This window comes from Centroberyx gerrardi, chromosome 17 (assembly GCF_048128805.1).
Source record: "Centroberyx gerrardi isolate f3 chromosome 17, fCenGer3.hap1.cur.20231027, whole genome shotgun sequence".
NCBI classification, from domain to species: Eukaryota; Metazoa; Chordata; class Actinopteri; order Beryciformes; family Berycidae; genus Centroberyx; species Centroberyx gerrardi.
Genome location: NC_136013.1, coordinates 8,592,902 through 8,612,060, shown reverse-complemented (window position 1 = coordinate 8,612,060; position 19,159 = coordinate 8,592,902). Strand labels below are relative to the sequence as shown.

The following is a 19,159-nucleotide window of genomic DNA, read 5'->3' as shown; positions in this document are numbered from 1 at the left end:
TATCTCTGGTACCAAAGCCTAACTGTGCCTCACTGCAAATGCTTAAGATATTCCATAATCATAAACTAATATGCTCCTATTAATATCATTAGACGTAATTATAAGGATATATATATACTGTAGTATCTTAACAGTCTATGCAATAATACAGTGGTTATAGTGTGTGGCAGTATAGTGGATTACAATTATATCTCCATGGTTTTCTCCACTACATATTACAGACAAAAGAGGGATACACCCAAGAAAACCACACAATTCTCATAAAGTGGCCCCGCACTGGCTGAGTTCACTGTGTTGGTGTGACTCTGCGGTTTGTTAATCAGTCAAGTCCTGTTGCTGTTTTAAATCTGCTGTTTCTATCCAGTGTATCCAGTTCAGTTGGCAACACCCATTCGCCCCATTTCTCCTTTTATTCCCTCTCTTTCTCTGTCTCTCCGTCTCTCCCTCTTCTCTTAATCAATCCATCTCGTTTTCCCTCTAGCTCTCTCTCTCTCTCCCTCTCTCTTTCTCTCTCTGTGTCTCTGAATCTCTCTGTCTGTCTGTCTGCCTCTCTCTCTCTCTCTCTCTGTCTCTCAGTCTGTCTTAATCTTGCCAGCTCCGTTTCCGCTCTAGCTCTCTGCTCGGAATAAAATTCTGCCCCAAAAAGTACTAACACATGAAGAATACTTGAATTCTCTCTTTCTCTCTCGCTCTCTCTCTCTCTCTCTCACTCTCTCTCTCTCACACACACACACACACACACAATATACTTCTCTCCTTCCTCCATCTTTCCTCACTCCTCCCCCTCACTGCCAGCCGGGAGTGTTTTTGTGCGACTGTGACAGACGAACGGTAGGTGTGGTGTGCAGGTGGGGGCGTTAAAGAGCGTCTGGCGGCTGCTGATAAATCTACTTCCTCTGTTATGGAGACGTATGATGACCTAAATAGACAGATGACCTATAGAGAGAAGAAAGGGCAGAAACGTCTGAGATGGGCACAGGCGAGGGGATGGCGAGAGTACCACCTGTCTTACACACACACACGCACACACACACACACGAACACACCACATTTTATACCCCACCTGCAAATTATTTTCTAATTGCAATTGTTGCTTAGTTACAGGACTCCTAAGCATTTGCAGCTTATCTGCAAGACTGATGGAATTGGGCCAGAGGCGCAAAATACAGACACTCATGCAGACACTATTTATGTCACCAGTGAAGCTGTATCTGCTTTGCTGCAGAGAGGAAAATAATCATTCACAAATTTGCTACACCAGCCTCTGCACCTTCCCTTCACCCTCTATCAGCCTGTCTCTCTCACCTCTCTCTCTCTAACTCTTTATCTCCCTCTCTTCCTCTGCAGGTCCCCACTTTTCCTGATATAAAGCTCCCACCTCCATTAGTCCCATCGCTACCCTTTATTCTGCCAGACAGAGAGCAAATCGGACATAGTGACAGGCAGACGTGCTGACATCTGTAGGGAAGCTCAGTCTGGAGGTCTGCAGAGAGAAGAGAGGTCAGGGCTTTTCCTCTGACCTCCACATGTTCTGCTTCTGCTGCGTAACCCCAGCACCTGTTGACCAGAGCCCTCTGTTTTAAAGAATTCTGTCTTTTTGAATTGCCGAGAGCTCAATAGCTCCCAATTCTTCCTCATGGAATGTTCAATTGACAGTGTTGCCAGGCAACAAAATACAATCACAGCCAGCAAAGTGGGATGGTAGTGTTGCTTGGCAACAACATTTAGTTCCAAGAGGTAAAAGCAGATTCAGTGGAGGTTTAAAAATTAATCCAGACCCTGCAATGTTGCAACTTTTTTAGATGTAGGGATTTGCTGTTGATGCACCATAACAGACAGGGAGTGACTCATCTGTGAAGTGGTAAATATGCAGACAGGCCTGCAGACAGGAGGAGTGGATTGAGATTCCTGTATTCAGCATCTGTGATCACAAATAGAAATATGGCTGCAGAGGACACTGAGGGCAAGTATGAACCTCACACTAATGGTATGCTTCTTGCAAGATACCAAATCAGAACAAAAGTACCTCTTTGGATAGATCATCATGTTCTTATCATTGATTACTAAAAAAAAACTCTTATTAAAGAACTGGAAGTCAACCACATGCCCCACTTTGCAAGAATGGAAACTGAATATGCTATATTATCTGAAATAAAAAAAAATAAAAAAGGTTTGGCGATGGAAAATAATAAAGCACACTAATTTGACAATAAATGGGGGGAAATATTTAAGACCTTTTGGAAGTGTAATTACTAAGATTAATGTGTTTTTGATTTCTCTTATAGACTCTGTTGACTGAAATGTTTCCTCACATGGACCGCAAGGAAAATTCATAGATGAAACCTCCACAGAAAGACACTGTATGATTCATGTTGTTTATGTTGTGTGTGTGTGTGTGTGCGCGTGTGAACGAGTGTGAGCGTGTGTGTGTGTGTAAAAAAGGAAAAGGGGAAATGTTGGTGTATGAGTGTATCCCTATGTGCATTGTGTCACTCTGTAAAATAAAAAAAAGAAAGAAATTCAATGTATTTTGTTACTGAAATAAATGAGGGACCACAGACCTACATTTTCATGGTTTATTGTTCTGCTCAGCGGGTTTCCCTTTCTCCCTCTTTCACCCCTCTTCTCTTTCTCTCCCTCCTACCGGGCCATTAACCCTTCCTGCCCTCCTGCCATCCCTTCCTGTTCACCCCACCTTACCCCGTACCCCTGCTTTACCCTTTCCCCCTCTCCCCCTCTCCCATAATGCCCCTCTCTCCCAGGCAGGTTGACTTTGACGTACCACCTCCACCGAAGCATTACTCACCCCCACCTCTGTCCCACCCCTCCCTGCCTTCTGCCCTCCCTTTCTTCCCAAGTGCCGAGTTTATAAGTCAGCAGCAGCAACAGTTGGCTCAGTGTGGGGAGCTTTACGTAGTGAAGGGGGTGAAGAAGAGGAGGGAGAGGCAGAGGGAAAGAGAGAGAGAGCACTTTATGACTATGTAGAGTAGAGGGATAAAACAGGAACATTTAATTTGCAAAGAGATCTGACACTACGGGACACTTTTTCAAACACACTTGTACAATTAGACCAACGCATTTACAGGAACAACGCGCTTTACCAATTTCCATCATGTGTGTGTTCGGGGTCTGGCGTGTGCTGTGTGCGCTCTGCTACGTGGGCGCATCCTTGTGCGTGAACGGGGTTGAGTATGAAGTGAACTACGCAGACAGCTATGACAATGAGATCTCTCAGGACCAGCAGGAGGGTGAGTTTCTTTTTTGTTTGTCCTATTGTCTCTGTTTCGTTCCTCGTCTCAGGCTTGTTCGTACCAGATGCCAGGCCTTTGTTGTGAAGAAGAATTTGTTGTCTGATTATATTAAGACAGTTAAATACATTTTTGTGCGTTTGATTAAAGATTCATCAACAGAATGTGGTTCATATTGATTAGATTTGCTTGTGTTCGGGTGTCCCGCGGGCTTAGCAAGGTGTGTACCGTATAAACGCCTGGGTTCAAATTCGGCCCAGAGCCTTTGTCGCATGTCATCCCCCTTCTCTCTCCCAATTTTTTCCTGTCTCTCTCTACTTTGAACTACCTAATAAAGGCAAAAATATTATGCACATGATTCATCCCTCTGCTTGTTGTCCACAGGCGGGTCTCCAGCCACCCCATGCCTGGCTGCAGATTTCTCCCGCTGGGACAAGCTTTTCATCGCTCTGGAGGACTCCCACATGAGGCAGAACATGCTACTGGAGTCCCTGGAGCAGTGCTGCGGAGGACTGGCCTCCGTCAGGACCCAGGTGGAGAGGCTGGCCAGGGGGACCTGTCAGCAGTGTCTTCCCAGCCTGGAGGCAGCGTGCCGCGGGCAGACGGAGCAGGCGAGCCTCAGGCTGCAGCGAGGCCTGGAGGAGCTCAGGCAGGAGGGAGCGGAGAGGGAGAGGAGGTTCAACTCCACCTTACAGCAGCTCCTGCATGGCAGTCATGAACAGAACGCCAGGCTGAAGCGTCTGGAGGAAGGGAGCGTACACAGAGCAGAGGCGTCAGGAGGCGGCCGGCCAGCGGGAGCGGGGCACAGCGGGACGGGACCAATAACGCAGAGGCCCGGAGTTTTAGGGGCGGGACTCGGCTTGGGGGCGAAGCCGTTGCCGTCGTCCGGCCTGAAGGAGCAGGAAGTGACATCACCGCTGGACGTGGCCAAAATGGAGAGGGCCCTGGTTGCCATAGCAACGGAGCTGCAGAAAGTTCATGTGCAGCTGAACAGACTGATGGAGCAGGTGGAATGATCGAAGAGGGACAGAACAGAGGGGGGAGTAGAAAAAAGAGGGATGGGTGCCTAGATGGTCATCCCTCATTTTTTAATTCTCCAATGATAATCATTTTGCACATATTAGTTTTTTGTTGTTGTTTCTGAAGGGTAAAGGGCCTGTTTTATATGTGAGTCTACTTTTGTCTGGTGGCAATGAATACAAATGTACCGTAAATGTTGTGGGTTTGTCCCTATGAATAAAAACGAATTAAACAACCTAATTAGTCTCATGGAAAGGTTTCCTCCCTCCTCCCACACAGTAATCAACTCAATATCACAGCTCTACATATGTGTGTTTGTGTGTGTGTGTGTGTGTGTGTGTGTGTGTGTGTGTGTGCCGTGCATATATGCATGTAAGTGTGCATGCCTACAGTATACTTTCATGTGTGTGAGTCATGTATGTATGCATGTGCTGTATCCTGTCCCGCACGTGCCTGAATTCACACCACCACTTCAATGTGTGTGTAGTTGTGGTCAAGCGCAAGAAAGTGTGTCAGAGGCTTTGGACGGCGCTTAATTCTGGGCCGGCCGCTCCCTCTCGTTAGCTGCTTTAAGACTCTATTTATGCAAACAGGCTTTGACTTATGAAGCTCTAAGTGTTTATGATTTATGAAACCCTGCCAGACCTATTACACTGCAGCCTGTCCCTCCTGCAGCCACACATACACACACACACACACACACACACACACACACATTGTTACAAGCCACACAGGGTGGCTGCCTGGTGTTGATTGGAGGTACTTTCCATCGGTTTCATCGTAATGGGGGTTTCAACATTGTTTGGAAGGTTGAAGAATTGTGCTGTTTTCCCAAATCACCTCTTCATTCATTTTTAATGTCTTTATGCTATTTGTTTGGTGGAATTTTACTGCAGCCAGGGAGGAAAGTGGGTAAAATAGAGCACAAAAGCGAAAGGAAGAAAGAAAGATATCTAGAGAATGATAGGTAGATAGGTACAGATAGAGAGAGAGTAATATGAGGAGAGCGTAAAAGAGAGAGACAAAGAGCATGTGTACTGTAATGTGAGTTTAATTAGGCCAGCCCACTGACATCACACCAACATTTTCACTAATGAAAGGTTTATGACCATGGCGTGAATGTATGCTTGTGACTGTGTGTGTGTGTGTGTGTGTGTGTGTGTGTGTACCTTTCCATATAAATCTGCAGCTGGGTGGAGGACTGCAGCTAGATCTGAAGTTTCTTTCTTTTTTTATACCTCGACCTATTTCTTAAATGTCACAGCTAACAATGTACACAAGAGCATCAAGCAGAAGAAAAAAAATATGAAGTTATCTCTCATGTCCAGATCTCATGCTACACTTGTCTCACAGTAGCCAACGTGGCATACACACACACACACACACACACACACACACACACACAGCTCTGTACCATGCAGGGACACTTGTTTTGATTGAAGTGTCCATTTGTACAGTGTGTGAGTGGATATCAGCACATAGAAAATGGAAGCGCTGCCATGTCGTCTCATGTTGGTGCTTCATTCATTTTTAATGCCTAGATACTTTTTACTTGATACTTTTTAAAGAAGGAGAAGGGGAGGAAGTGAAGGCGGAGGCTAATGACGGTGGGAAAAGTAGAGGGGAAGAGAGATAGCAGAGGAGAGTGACAGTGCTTGTTTGTTTGACAGCCACTTATTAGACGTAATGACTGTTCCCACACTTAGAGCAGAGCTTTTATCAGCCAGCTGGCCGGACGCACTGCGAGAGCCAGCCACCATCAGCCTCGCTTTCTGTCCTCCGCTGGCTTCCTTTCTCTCTCTGTCATTCCACTCAGCCTCCTTCTCTTTCATTACTCTTTCGTCATCCGCCGTTATTCTCCTTCCTCCCCTGCCTCTCTTATCTCTGTGCCGATCCCATCATCTTTTGTCTCTCTCCCTCCATTTATCTTCCTCTTATTGTATATGTCTCTCGCTATCCTCCTTCTCTCTCCCGCTCCCACTCTCTCGCCAACAGCTAGCAGCCAGCAGCCAGATAGATGGCATCAATCTTTGGCCGACGCTCAGCTGGCTGGCAAAAGTCAATGACATTACACCCGTGTGAAAAGCAGCCAGTGTAAACGCACAAACACACACCTAGGGAGGCATGAGATCTTGATTAGATGCATGTGGCTTCAGACAGAGAGAGCATTGTGTTCACCATAGAGATTTTAATGTCACATCACATAGTCACCATAACAGACAAGACAATATTGGCACTTTCCCAAAAGCAAAGAGGACAATACAAAATAGATAACTCTCCTGTAGACATTCAGCAGTCTCTTATGTACACTGACACACATCGATCAATCTCATGGAAGGGGTTAGAGGAGCGGTGAGAGAGGAGGAGAGAGAGAGAGAGAGAGAGAAAGAGAGAGGGAGGTGTCTATTTGATGGGCGAGTCCAGAATCTCCTCATACTCCTCTCTCTGGCGCCGCCCACCCCCACGAGAGGGGAGGAGCTTCATCGCCACCAGCCAACCGACGCTCAGCACCACCATCGTGTTCCCGACGACCTCGGGGGCGGCGGGAACCGCCGGCAGCACGGCCAGCTGCAGCAGCATGGCAACCGGTACCTCCAGGCTCTGAGAGGCGGAGACCAGGGCCGGGTGGAGGCGGGTGAGCGCGTGGGTCATCCCCAGGAACGCCGCCACCGAGCAGGCGGCCAGCCCCAGCACCAGGCCCCAGGCCGGGGCGCCCGAAGGCCAGGACCAGCCTTCCTGCAGCAGGGCCAGGGAGGCTGGGGCCAGCAGGCACCCCGTCCAGCTGACCGTGAACAGAGCCGTACCCACTCCCACCCGCTCCTTCAGGGAACGATAGCCGACCAGCGCCAGAGCCATCCACAGCCCGGCCAGCGCCGACAGAGACCAGCCGAACGCGCTCCTCCAGAACACGACCGGGTCGGTCGGTGAATCTGACTCGGTCTCGTCCGCCGCGGGAAGTAACACCAGCCCCAAGCCGCACAGCCCCGCCGCTATGGTGATGCCGTCAGCCAACCCCAGCCTCTCCTCCAGCAGCAGGAAGGCCAGAGTAGCCGACAGCGCCGTCGTTGCCAGGCGCCAGGTCGTCGTGGCGTCTCCAGGGGAGACGAAGGTTAAGGAGGAGTAGGCGCAGCAGAGGGAGAGGGAGTAGGCAATGCCGTAACAGAGCAGACGCAGACGGTAGCCCTCCGGCCCGAAGGGGTTCTCTCCCCTCTGCAGCGGTATGGCCACGGACAGGAGCTGGACAATGGACCGGACCAAGAGCAGGAACAGGGGGCCCAGGCTGAAGCGTTCAGAGGCCAGGCGGGTCAGAACGATCAGACAGCCGTGAGCCAGCGCCGCGCCCAGCAGCCCCACCCAGGTCAGCCGAGACGCCGACACAGACGCCTCCCCGAAACTGGCCAGCTGTTCCCCTACCCCTTTCCCAGACCCCTTCGCTGCTCCGGCTCCCCCCTCGCCCCCGTCTCCTCCCCCCGAGGCCTGGGGTTTGAGGGGTGTGTCTCTTTCTTTGTCCCTGGAGCCAAACAGAGTCCGAGGCCACCTCCTGCTGTCCGTCAGCTGTTTCTTGTCCGAAGTCTCCTCCAGGAAGGAGCCGAAGTCCTCAAAGGAAGGAGCGTCATCGTAGCCGTCGTCGCCGGGCTGGGGGAAGTGTGTGTGTATGCCGGGCTGGGGGGAGTAGGGGGTGTGTGTGGCGTATTTGGCTGTGACGGTGTGAGGGTGGATCTTTACTCTCTTCTTAGAGCCACTCAGGAGGTGAGTGGACTCCATCGTAACACTTCAGAGAAGACAGACACCTGCGTGGGAGGAGAGAGGACAATTGAGAATCACATGTCTTACACACACACACTCCAGCAAAACCTCTCTCTCTTTCTTTCTTCTCTCACTGTCTCTCTCTGCCTCTCTCTCTCTCTGGGATGCTGCGTGATATCTCATATATCTTTAATATCCGTGATATTAATACCAGTGACTCACATCGTCCCACTGTGTCGCACGTTTGCCAGGGAATATAAGCTTCTCCTGTCTGAGCTATCATGAGTTTAATTGTTATTTCTCTGTCACATTAAGTCCATATTAGCAGATCCACACAGGATCATAATGGCAGATGAGCGATGCCATTATCGCGCTTTCCTCTTCTTGGTTAACATGACCTTCACGGGGGGTTAGAGATTGTTGGCAATGACGGTTACGTAAGCTATCACTCCCTGCCTCATTAGCCTTTCTCTCTCTCTCTCTCTCTTCCCCTATTCTTTCTCCCTTCCCCTCCCTCACCCTATAGATGGAGATATGCTAATGGGGAACACACTCATAGATTCCCAACCAACTCACATATTGCTACACTCTCGGTAAACCAAAACACAACGTCTATTTTGATATTTGTCAGTCTGCCATGTTAGCCACGTCAGCTTTTACGCACTTGGCTGACTGTCAACAGACTGTAAAATTGTAAAAACGGATAACTGTGCAATGCTAACAGCAAATGCATTTCTTGCAAATTGGCTGTAGCTGACAGGTACCTTCTCCCTTCCCTCCTCCTTGTTCATGTCGCCCCCGTCTCTCCCTCTAACTTTTCTCTTCAAGGTCCTGCTCCATGGATGACTAACTTATTACAAGGGTAGTAATAGCCCTCTGCAGCAGAGAGATATGACCATGCAGGTGCTACAGCGCACAGCCGCTGCTGCATTTCAGGCCTTACACACTTATTAGTCCACTTGTTTCTCTGAGCACAAAGTGTTTCCACACCTATCAACCTAAATTATCCCGACCATGCATAGGCATATGGAGTGTGTCACTTATTTCCCTGGGGTTATGGAGTACACTCATCAGCCTGAAGTAATCTCGCCACATAATAGTGGATCTAGCACAACCACACTGAGTATAAATCCACTTCTTCACTCGACTTAACTGATTCATGGTTGCAGTACATGCTGAATCTGAGCAGAAATTCACAATATCACTTCATCTGTCATTTAAAACCATAATAGATGAGATGAAATACTTTTTAAGAAGACATGATAAATCAATACATAACAAGTGCTCATCATATGAGATCACAAACACGGCATTGCACACTTGAATCCATTATGTTTTCCTGACCAGTTTAAAGATCTGGTTTAAAAGTCTGGCTATGGTGCAGCAGGGAAGAGTTTTTTAAAAGCTGGTAGTTTCGGTTCTGACATCCAACAGCTTGCTGCTGTTTCTCAGATCCTCAGTGATGCAGTTCCCTTTGCTTCAGAGGGAGCAGGAGGAGGTCTGTATTTGGTCTTGTTGGTGGTGGTGGTGTCCTAACTACTCTCACTAGTGTAGATGTATTCCCACCTATCAGCCTTAAGTACCCAATTACAAATTAAAACAGTAAGTGAGGATATACAAACCTTTATAAGAAAATATGGGTTTTGAGCAGAATCCTCCTCCTGAACTGTTTGAATCAAAAGTGAACTTACTTAGGAGTTACTCTACTCCTTCCCTGCATAACTTGCCCTCTCTCTGCCCTTTGCCCTTTACCCAAATGGGCTCATGTGAATCAGGTTTTAAGTGACATAAGTGATAAACTCAACTGCAATTTCAAAAATTCACAAGTCAATGAATGAATTCAAAAAGAGCCACATTCACGAGGCTGAATGTGCGCGGATGGCATTTGAGAGGATGTAATCATCTTCTCCTACTGAAGGGTAGTTGAAACCTGATATCCTGCTCTATGAATATGATGAATGGGACGCTGATAACCCCCCTCCTTCCCTCATGTCCCTGTCTGGTGTCTCAGTCAATGGTTGTAATTTACCATTTTGGGTGATGCAGGCTGCCTCCGCAATGCTGCTGCTGCTGCTCTGAAAAGCCTGTTTCACACCTTACACAAGCCTACAGTCACTGCAGGCTGCCACCAACCCAGACCAGACCAGAGCAAGTGAGGATGAGGATGAGGATGAGGATGGCAGCAGATGAAGCTCCCTGCATCTTGCCACGGGGATGGATTACCTCTCTGTGGAGCGGAGATTGCTCTTCTTAGATATCTGACAGCAAAATGACACCTTATTTATACGCCCTACACTGCACTCCTGGTGTATTTTTACAGATGGGTCTTTTATAAGCATCAATGTCCCATATTCTGCTGGATAAACGGGCGCTACATATCGGCCTAAATGCCTTTTAGTGTGATAACGTCTTTAGGGAATATCTTTGCCCTGGAATATAGGCCTATCACTTTTCTGAACAGGCTGATAATTGAATTGTCCTCATGAACCGTCAGCGTCCCCCTTATGCAGTATTCATACAGCATCTCCACTGATCAGAGCGGACTGCTGCAGACCTGTTTTACGCCTCCGAGATGAAAATATCAGATACGACGGCATGCTGCTGCTGGTGCATGTGTGCTACGTGCGTGTTGCGTTCGCGTCATCCTTTCATTGCCCTTATATGTGTGTGTGTGTGTGTGTGTGTGTGTGTGTGTGTGTGTGTGTGTGTGTGTGTCACGTCAAGGTTATCTAGGTCCCTCCAAGACGCGCCCCCCTGACGCCAGCGGGTTGAGAACACACACATACACACAGCGGGGGGGGGGGGGGCTGTATTGTGTTGTTGTAGACCCGATTAATAAAACACCATTTACGACACGCCATAATGTTATCATCGATCCACCGGGAATCAATTATCATATCCCTACTTGTTCTAACACCGGTGGCTCACTGGGGAGAGCGTGGCACCGAGACTGACAGGGTTGTTGGTTTCATTCCCACAGGCGCCACCCATGCTCAACGTGCTTGCATCAGCGTTTTATTGTATAACAGCGCCCATCAAACGGCATGTATGTACAATGAGGTACCATGAGGGATTCATGAATGGAGCAAAGCGCGCACTCGCTCACACGCTGCGCCCGCGGATCGGCACAAGGCAGCTGAATCAATGAACCCCGACTAAGTCCTTGCATGCAGATAATTTCCCAATCAGTGACCTGACATAGATGTTATAGTTGCATTACTGCGTTAGGTGCCCGGATCAATAAATCACCAGGCACCTGGTCAGAAACGCGCCTCCACCAAACACTCACCTGCTCTCCGGCAACCAGCGGATCCCGCCGGGGTGAACTTCACTCTCCGTCAGCCTCAGCATTTACCGAGCATCTTCCTGTGTCTGTCAAGGTGTAGAGAGATCCGCTGCTCCATCACCTCCTCTTCTTCTTCTTCTTCTTCTTCTTCTTCTTCTTCCTTTTCTTTTTCTTCCACCTTGTTCTCCTGCGGCAGTCCGGAGGCTCCTCAAGGGCACCGCGGTGCGCCTCAGTCCGGCCAGACCCGAGACCTGCGGTAACCTCACGCTGCGGGAGGAAATGTGCTTTTTATCTCGAGCAGACTCCCGTCCATCACTCTCACAGCACTGATACAGATGCTCCCTCTCAGCTCGACCACAGACAGAGAGAGAGAGAGAGAGAGAGAGAGAGAGAGAGAGAGAGAGGGAGGGGAGGGGGAGAACTAATCATGACGTCTGAGCATGCGTGGCATCCACAAAAAACCGCCACAATACCCCCCTGATCATTGCATGTTATCAGTCATCCTAGTGTGTATGTGTATGTGCGTGTCTGTGTGCGCGCGCGTGCGTAAACACATTTCTGGGAAGTCTAGCCGACTTCTAGCATGCGTTTGTCATTGAGAGTAATGTAGAGTGTTTTACTGAATCAGGTCTGAATGGCTTTTGTGTGTGTGTGTGTGTGTGTGTGTGTGTGTGTGTGTTGAGTGGAAAGACTGAAGCAAAGCAAATACACAATCCTGAAAACTAATGTCCCTTTCTTGTGTGTGTGTGTGTGTGTGTGTGTGTGTGTGTGTGTGTGTGTGGCAGGTGGAAAGAGCTGAGGAAAGCAAAAAAGCAAATACACGATGCAGAAAAACCAATGTCCCTTACTTGTGTGTGTGTGTATGTGTGTATGAGTGTATGTGTGTGTATGTGTGTGTGTGTGTGTGTATGTGTGTATGTGTGTATGTGCGTGTGTTTATCTTCCCACTCCCACATGTATATTTCATCACTTTCCTATTGCGTCTGTTCTAGGAATAGAACTAAGTTTCTCTCTCTCTCTCTCTCTCCCTCCCTCTCTCTCTCCCTCTATCTCCCACCGTCTGTCTCACACACAAACACCGCACCATATCTCACACACACATTCATCTTGCACCAATCTCACAGTAATGGCTCTGACATTTTGCTGGCATAACTGATTGCTCTGTATGCCGGCGTTGCGTGTTCTGCTCCATTCACAGGAGTATTAACCTTTGCCAAATGCAACCAGGCAATTGTTAGATTGAACTGTCCTGTGCTGCTCAGTAATAAGCCTCTGCCTGCAGCGAGGCTATTACCACAGAAGGCTGACTTCTCCACAGGGAAATGCACGGTGGTCGACACCAGGATGGGAATTGTAGAAAAAAAACAGCCCTCACAGTGAAATTCACCTGAAATTTGGGTTATGGGAACATATAAGGAGGCCAGAACTATCAAGAACAGACTGTGGCACAAAGGTTGTCAGTTTTTGTACACGTGTTGCTTTTATTCCAGGCAATCGTGCGCCATGGAGGGTCAAGACTCTGCAGGTTTTCCTTCCAACTAATCACTACACTAGGGGATTTTACTGATTAGCTGCTCTTGAAGCCATACTGCCCTACATAGATAAACAGCAGTAACTATTTTTTGTGTGTGTTTCAAAGGTTAAATGTCATGACTCACGTTTAGCTTTAATTTGAACAAAAATTAGACCCGTAGGTGCTGCCAAAAAATACAGTATATAGGCTATTATCCACTTCTGTACCAAGAATACTTTTGTCATGGCAGGAGATAAATTTTTCTCAGTTTCACTCTGTCTTGCTCTTATTTAGTTGCTGCCATTTAGCTTCGTAGGGGCGGCATGCTAATCAATGAAGTGGTCTGGTGTAGTGTTTGGTGTTTGGTTGGAAGGAAAACCTGCAGACTCTTGACCCTCCATACCACATATTGTTGGACACCACTGCTGTATATAAACTGATAGATTCTGTATTCTATGATGAACTATCCCATGGTTCTCACACTCAGGACTATGGGTTTCAGTGACATCACTGGAAAAGCTGAAAAGTCATCCCTAGAAAATTGGTTATGGGAGGTAAATAAAGCCATTGATGTTAGTAAGTTAATTTCCTACTCTGCACTGTCCTGTAATGTTCGGTAATGGGCCTGTCCCTGCAGCTAACACAATACCACAGAGAGCAGATTTGTCCTCATCAGATGTGCATCATCCACGAAAACCTTTCGTGTTTTCATGATTTCATGTTAACTAAATGAAGTTCCTCTGGGAAAAGCCCGTCATTAAAGAGCAATGCTTTTCTCTGCTGCAGCACTTTCAAAACTTGGCATCTAGATTGGAAATGAAACCAGCTTAAATATCCAGTGCAATGATTTGAATTCAGTGAGGAAAAGTTTGAGATGGATTTTGTAGCATAAGGATTGTAATTTCTTGCCATTTTTGATGGTACAAAGCTGGTAGGACAGAGTGAGAGCCTAATCCTTCTCTCTAATGTGCCAGCAACTGCATACCATACTATTTTTATCTATGGCAACAAATATCCAGTGCTGGAACTTGAACACCCACTGACAATGGAAGCATGGAGATTTTGGCTCCTTTGGCAAGCAGCCAGCTGGCCACTGTCTGACAGAGTGTGGGGCACCTCATTAACTATGCATTCTTTCAACCAATCAGAGGACGTAAATGGGCTTTCAAAAATAGTTTGATTCTGTTCACAACCAGGGGGAAAGTTTCTCAAATGGCATTAGTCAGATTTCCACAAAACTGAATATTTTGGGTCACTTTACATTGGCAGGCTCTTTGCTAAACAATACCATGAAATTAGGAAATGGGATGAAGTTAAATATATGGGATGAAGTTAAACATGTTTCTAAAGCTTATATGTTGCTTGGTTGTTATGATTACATGTATCAGTAAGCCATCTTAAAACTATGTCTAGCATGGACTACACATATTCATTATCACACCTCTTTAAGCCAGAAGATTCTAGAGTTTAGAGGATATTCATTTACTCATATTAAGTCATAAACATAGAGAGAATTAACAGATTGTGCAGGTGAGATGAGAAGTATATGATTTGGGAGCGAGTTGCAATGTCAGAGGCAAAACACGGTAGGCCCAAACAAATATGCTGCCGAGGCAAAACTTTCTTGGAAACTTCCCAACTGCAGCTTTAAAGTCCATGATGTTCCCCTGAAACTGAAAATTGAGATCAGGTTGGCATAAAAATCTCCGTTTTTATTACACTTTTCATTTCAGGCACTTAACTTTCATCTAGAGTGACTTACAATGAGTGCAACATTAGAATAAGCTTCAATTCCTATAACATCAACATTAAAAGCAGCTGATAGTACAGACAGCAAGGGTCACACAGCCATAGTGCCCTGACAGTTCTGTGGTCTTTAAAGGATCATAACAAGAAGGCAGAGTCCCATACTTACTAGATGTGTGAAGGAGGTTTCAGACAGTTAAATAAAAGACAGACTGACTGACTGATTTTAAGAGCCTATCTACACACAAGGCACCTAGCCTAGCCAACTTGGCAGACCAAAGCAAATTTAACTGAGTTGAGCACTTAAAGGAGTAAAGAGCAATTCCAAGCACAAAGAAGAATAAACTCCAGTGCAACTCAATATGGTTACTTTTGTCTTTTTAACACAGAACCAAGGTCTTCAAGAAACAAATTCAGGTACTGGAACTCTATGTTTTTTATTGAGACACACATAATTTATAAAACAAAGTGAAATTATTATTATTATTATAAATTATTGTTATGGTGAAAATATTACTTTAATTATAAATCTTCACACTTTAGCTGGTCTCCCCTAATCTTCTTCATATGCAAATGAATTTTGATGACATCACATGACAGGAAAACTTACTTCTGGGTTCTTCGTCTATAAGTCTGCATGGACCGCTGCGGTATAGTGATGTATAGTGATATATATATATACACAGTATATAGCTATTTGCATTTGCAGAATCGAAAGCGTGGAAGAAGCACTCAAAGGAAACCTACAAATAGTCAAACTACTTGATCTTTCCTTTCTGTTCTTTCTTTTTCTTTTGCTCGTTATGAATGTAAAATAATGGAAGAGGAAGTCATTGTGAAAAGAATATGTTTCTTTGTTTTTGGTGTCTTATAATCGCGTTAAGTAAGGTATGGGTCATTAGACAAGACGTGAAAATAAACGTTCATTCTTTCACACATTCATTCGTTCATTGATTCATTCATAAATACATTCATACTGTATCATGTTATAATAAAGGACACAGTTGTATGCTACATAATATGCTATAAGCTATATACAGTTCAGTTGCTAACATTAACTAGCAAGCCAAGTAACGTAACGTTTTCATTCTCCATAGAAGAGATGAAGGCAGCCGATCAACTAGGGGGCCAGAAAGCAGAGATCACATTCAGACAAATTAATAATTCATTAGGTCTACATGTCATTGCCACAAAAGCACCGTGGGACTGAACAGAATCTGTACTTGTTGAACTTTCAGCACAAACCGCAGCACAGCTCAAAAAGTTACTGAGCTAATTCAGCAGGCAGAAATGGAGCTAACTCTCCGGAGCACTGCTCCCCTGAAAAATCAAGACCACAATATGGAAATCAGGGCTGCCAGTCTCTGAACTCTGTTTATTTATAACAGCAGTGTCATAATTTTTTCATGAGTGTTTGTCTTTTTTTTTTTATATATACACCGTGGAATTATGTTTTTCATATAATTGCCCTGGAAACGCTGCCTAAAAGCGCCGCCTAAAAATGAGTTCATTGTGGACAAAAGGAGCGGCTGATAGAAAAAGTTAATTTCCTGGTGTACTGGTTCATAATGGGTCTGAACCACAGGGAGCAGGTCGCTCCTCAGAGAGATGCATGGTGCTGGAGACTGATAAGAGGTCAATGGGACCTGCAGGTTTCAGGTTACACAAGGAAATTGCTTACACATTAATTTCTTTCTTTCTTTTTCTTTCTCTCTCTCTCTCTCTCTCTCTCTCTCTCTCTCTCCCTCACGCATGCCAGTGCTCCAGGCTGTTTCTCTGAGGAAGAGGCGGGATATGCAGTGTTTCCATGGTTACAACGAATAAGAGTACATCGGACGCAGCTATTTAGGGCGCTGTTTAATCCCATCAACCACTCGCCGGCCAGGTTTTGGGAATGCGTTCATATCCAGACTGTAAGGCTCGGCCTCTGGGGAGGAGTTGGTGGCTTGCTGTGATAAGAATACGCCAAGGAAAGCAGAGCTGGGCTGAGAGGAGGAGGAAGAGGAGGAGGAGGAGGAAGAGGAGGGATGCGAGTGGAGATGGAGTATGGGAGCAGTGTAGTGGAGAGAAGAGGGGGATGATGGAGAGATGGAGAGGTTTTTTCGATGAGTTCGAGCACATCTCAGAGTCGAAATCAGAAGCTGTTTTTTTTTTCACTGTCTGCCTCGCTCTCTCTCTCTCTCTCTCTCTCTCTCTCTCTCTCCGGTCAGGATGAAATGAATTATAGAATACGGTCGAGGACAGAGCGGGGCTGAAAGGGAAAACTGGAGGTTGAGTGCGCTCAATTGGAATTTTTCTAAAAGTTTCTTGCACTACCTGCCTGCGGCGGCCTCACCTGCACTTTCCTATCTGTCTGTCAGTTTCCCTCTCTATCTCTCAGTCTGTCTCTCTCTCTCTCTCTTACACTTTCTCTCTTTCTCTCTCTATTACACACACACGCACACATACATACATACATACATATATACATACATACACACACATAGGTCAGGATGTGTCTGCTAATTTCATGCTTGTTTGACAACTGAGGCAATCTGTCAGTCAGGCTGATTATTGCTCATAGACGTTAAATTTGTTTAATCGACAGTTCGACAGCCTCTGTAATAAATAAACATGAAATATGAATGCTGATATGGATTGCTCTCTGGAATCAATCAATACTCTATCCCTACTACTAACCTGTGTGTCTTCCTCCGTCCCTCTCTCTCTCTCTCTCTCCCTCTCTGGGGGGTTTGGATAGGTGTGTCTTTGGGCGTTGAGTGTTTATGAACTATAAACAGGAAGTCATTATTCAAACCTCGGGTCCTTGGCTGTCTGAGCGCTCGTTCTCATTACGCGAGGAGCTGATGAGAGCAGGAACAGCTGAACCACAACCGCAGACAGGACACATTCATCACCGGGCCTCCGCGGCGGAGGGGTGAAGCGAAGGAGTAAAGAAAAAAAAAAAAGAGAGAGAGAGAGAGAGAAGAAGAAACCCTGCTGAGATTCGGATGTGGGGATAAGATGAGGATCTTCCCCTGTGGCAAAGGGAAGGAGACCAGACCACTGCAGCAAAACCCCCACGGCTCTGTCACCACCATCTGTGTGTGTGTGTGTGTGTGTGTGATTTGGGTGAGTGTGTATGTGTTCGTGTGTGATAGAGAGAGGTGGATATGATGGACAACGGCTGCCTGGTTCAGGAGTGAGGTTGTGATAGACTGTAATGGCCTCTGCCTGCTAATATAGCACTCTATCTCTCATACATTTTACATTACCTCAGTGGTGGAAAGAGGGGAGCGTGGGGGGGGTGTGAGAGAAAGAGAGGGGGATAGGGAAACAAGGAGGGAAAGAGACATACGTTTACATTTGGCAATGTAAACGTATGTTTCCCATGCCAATAAGGCCCCTTTGAATTTGAATTTGACAGAGGGGGGCAAGAGGGACGTGGGAAAGGGGAGAGAGAGGGTAAAAGAAGATAGGGAGATAGAGAGAGAGAGAGAGAGAGAGAGAGAGAGAGAGAGGGGGGGGGGGGGAGAGGGAGGGAGAGAGAGAGAGAAGGGCCTCCCGAGTGAAAACACTGCATGCAAGGTCGCAGGGAATTAAAAATAGAGCAGTCGGAGCGGCGTGCAGCCTCTCTGTTAGTCAGCAGCCCCAGAGATAGAGCAGAGAGCCAAGCAGACCTTGATTGCGCAACTCTCCGTACGTCAAATTCTACGTTTCAACCTGTGAGTGTGACCCGAGCCCAAACCCCCCCGTGAAGCCTCTCAGACGAGTGTTTCCCCACACAGTGAGGAGTCTGTCAGTGCTTTTGACTGTTGTGGCGTGATAACCTGTGGTTACCTCGAGAGTCTAAAAGGGGGGGGGGGGGGGGGGGGGGGGGGGGGGGGTGCGCCACCGCTTGCAGAGCCTGACGGCCTCTGTTTCCATGGTTACAGCACCAGGAAAAAGTTTTTAGATTGTGGAGGACTGCCGTGATTTGCGTGTGTAGCTTGTGAATGCGTCCAAGTGCGGCCACGTTTGCGTGCGTCTGTGTGTGTTTCTGTATGCGTGCGTGTGTTCTCAAAGTCTGCGTCAAAAGAAAAAGTTGGGCAATGGGAACGTTAACATGTCTCTACAAATTCTGATGAACATGCCATAGAAATCTATTGGTTATTATGAGTGTTTGAAAAGTAAGGTAGTGTAAATAAAATCCCTCCATGAGCTTAAAGATTGAGATGGATTAACCTGGGCAAGTGCCTGCAAAGCTGGGTTTAGGTGGTGAGGCTGTTTATTTTGAAATGTTTGGCGCATAGGAGGGGGGGAAAAAAAAGATTGAAAACCCACAGCAATACACTGCAACACACTGCACAGACCACCACTGTTGTCTGAGCATGGCTGGAGAAAGCCATCTACAAGACAAGAGGATAATCACAAACAGCCAGACAGCTTCTCATAAGGGGTGGGAGGTGCGTGTGTGTGTGTGTGTGTGTGTGTGTGGGTGTCTGTGTGTGGGTGTCTGTATGCGTGCATGTGCCTGTATTGATGGGTTTGAAGGCTGTGTTGCCTAATGGAGCAGATCTAAGAAAGGAGAGGATGCAGCATTTCTCAGTGCGCTGTGCAAGGTTTAATAGGCAGAGTTTA

The 19,159-nt window shown here is 46.7% G+C and overlaps 2 protein-coding genes across 2 annotated transcripts; one reads left to right on the top strand and one right to left on the bottom strand.

The window, feature by feature from the left end:
* Positions 1-2,931: 2,931 nt before the first annotated feature.
* Positions 2,932-4,447, top strand: LOC139921979 (pentraxin-related protein PTX3-like). The gene is made up of 2 exons (XM_071912402.2): positions 2,932-3,248; positions 3,633-4,447. The coding sequence occupies exons 1-2, from the start codon at positions 3,113-3,115 to the stop codon at positions 4,262-4,264; spliced, it is 768 nt and encodes a 255-aa protein (XP_071768503.2). The 5' UTR covers positions 2,932-3,112; the 3' UTR covers positions 4,265-4,447.
* A 2,024-nt stretch (positions 4,448-6,471) lies between these two features.
* slc35g2a (solute carrier family 35 member G2a) lies at positions 6,472-11,606 on the bottom strand. The gene is made up of 2 exons (XM_071912401.2): positions 11,305-11,606; positions 6,472-8,059 (listed from the first exon to the last, which is right to left on the bottom strand). The coding sequence occupies exon 2, from the start codon at positions 8,031-8,033 to the stop codon at positions 6,672-6,674; it is 1,362 nt and encodes a 453-aa protein (XP_071768502.2). The 5' UTR covers positions 8,034-8,059; positions 11,305-11,606; the 3' UTR covers positions 6,472-6,671.
* Between the last annotated feature and the right edge of the window lie 7,553 nt (positions 11,607-19,159).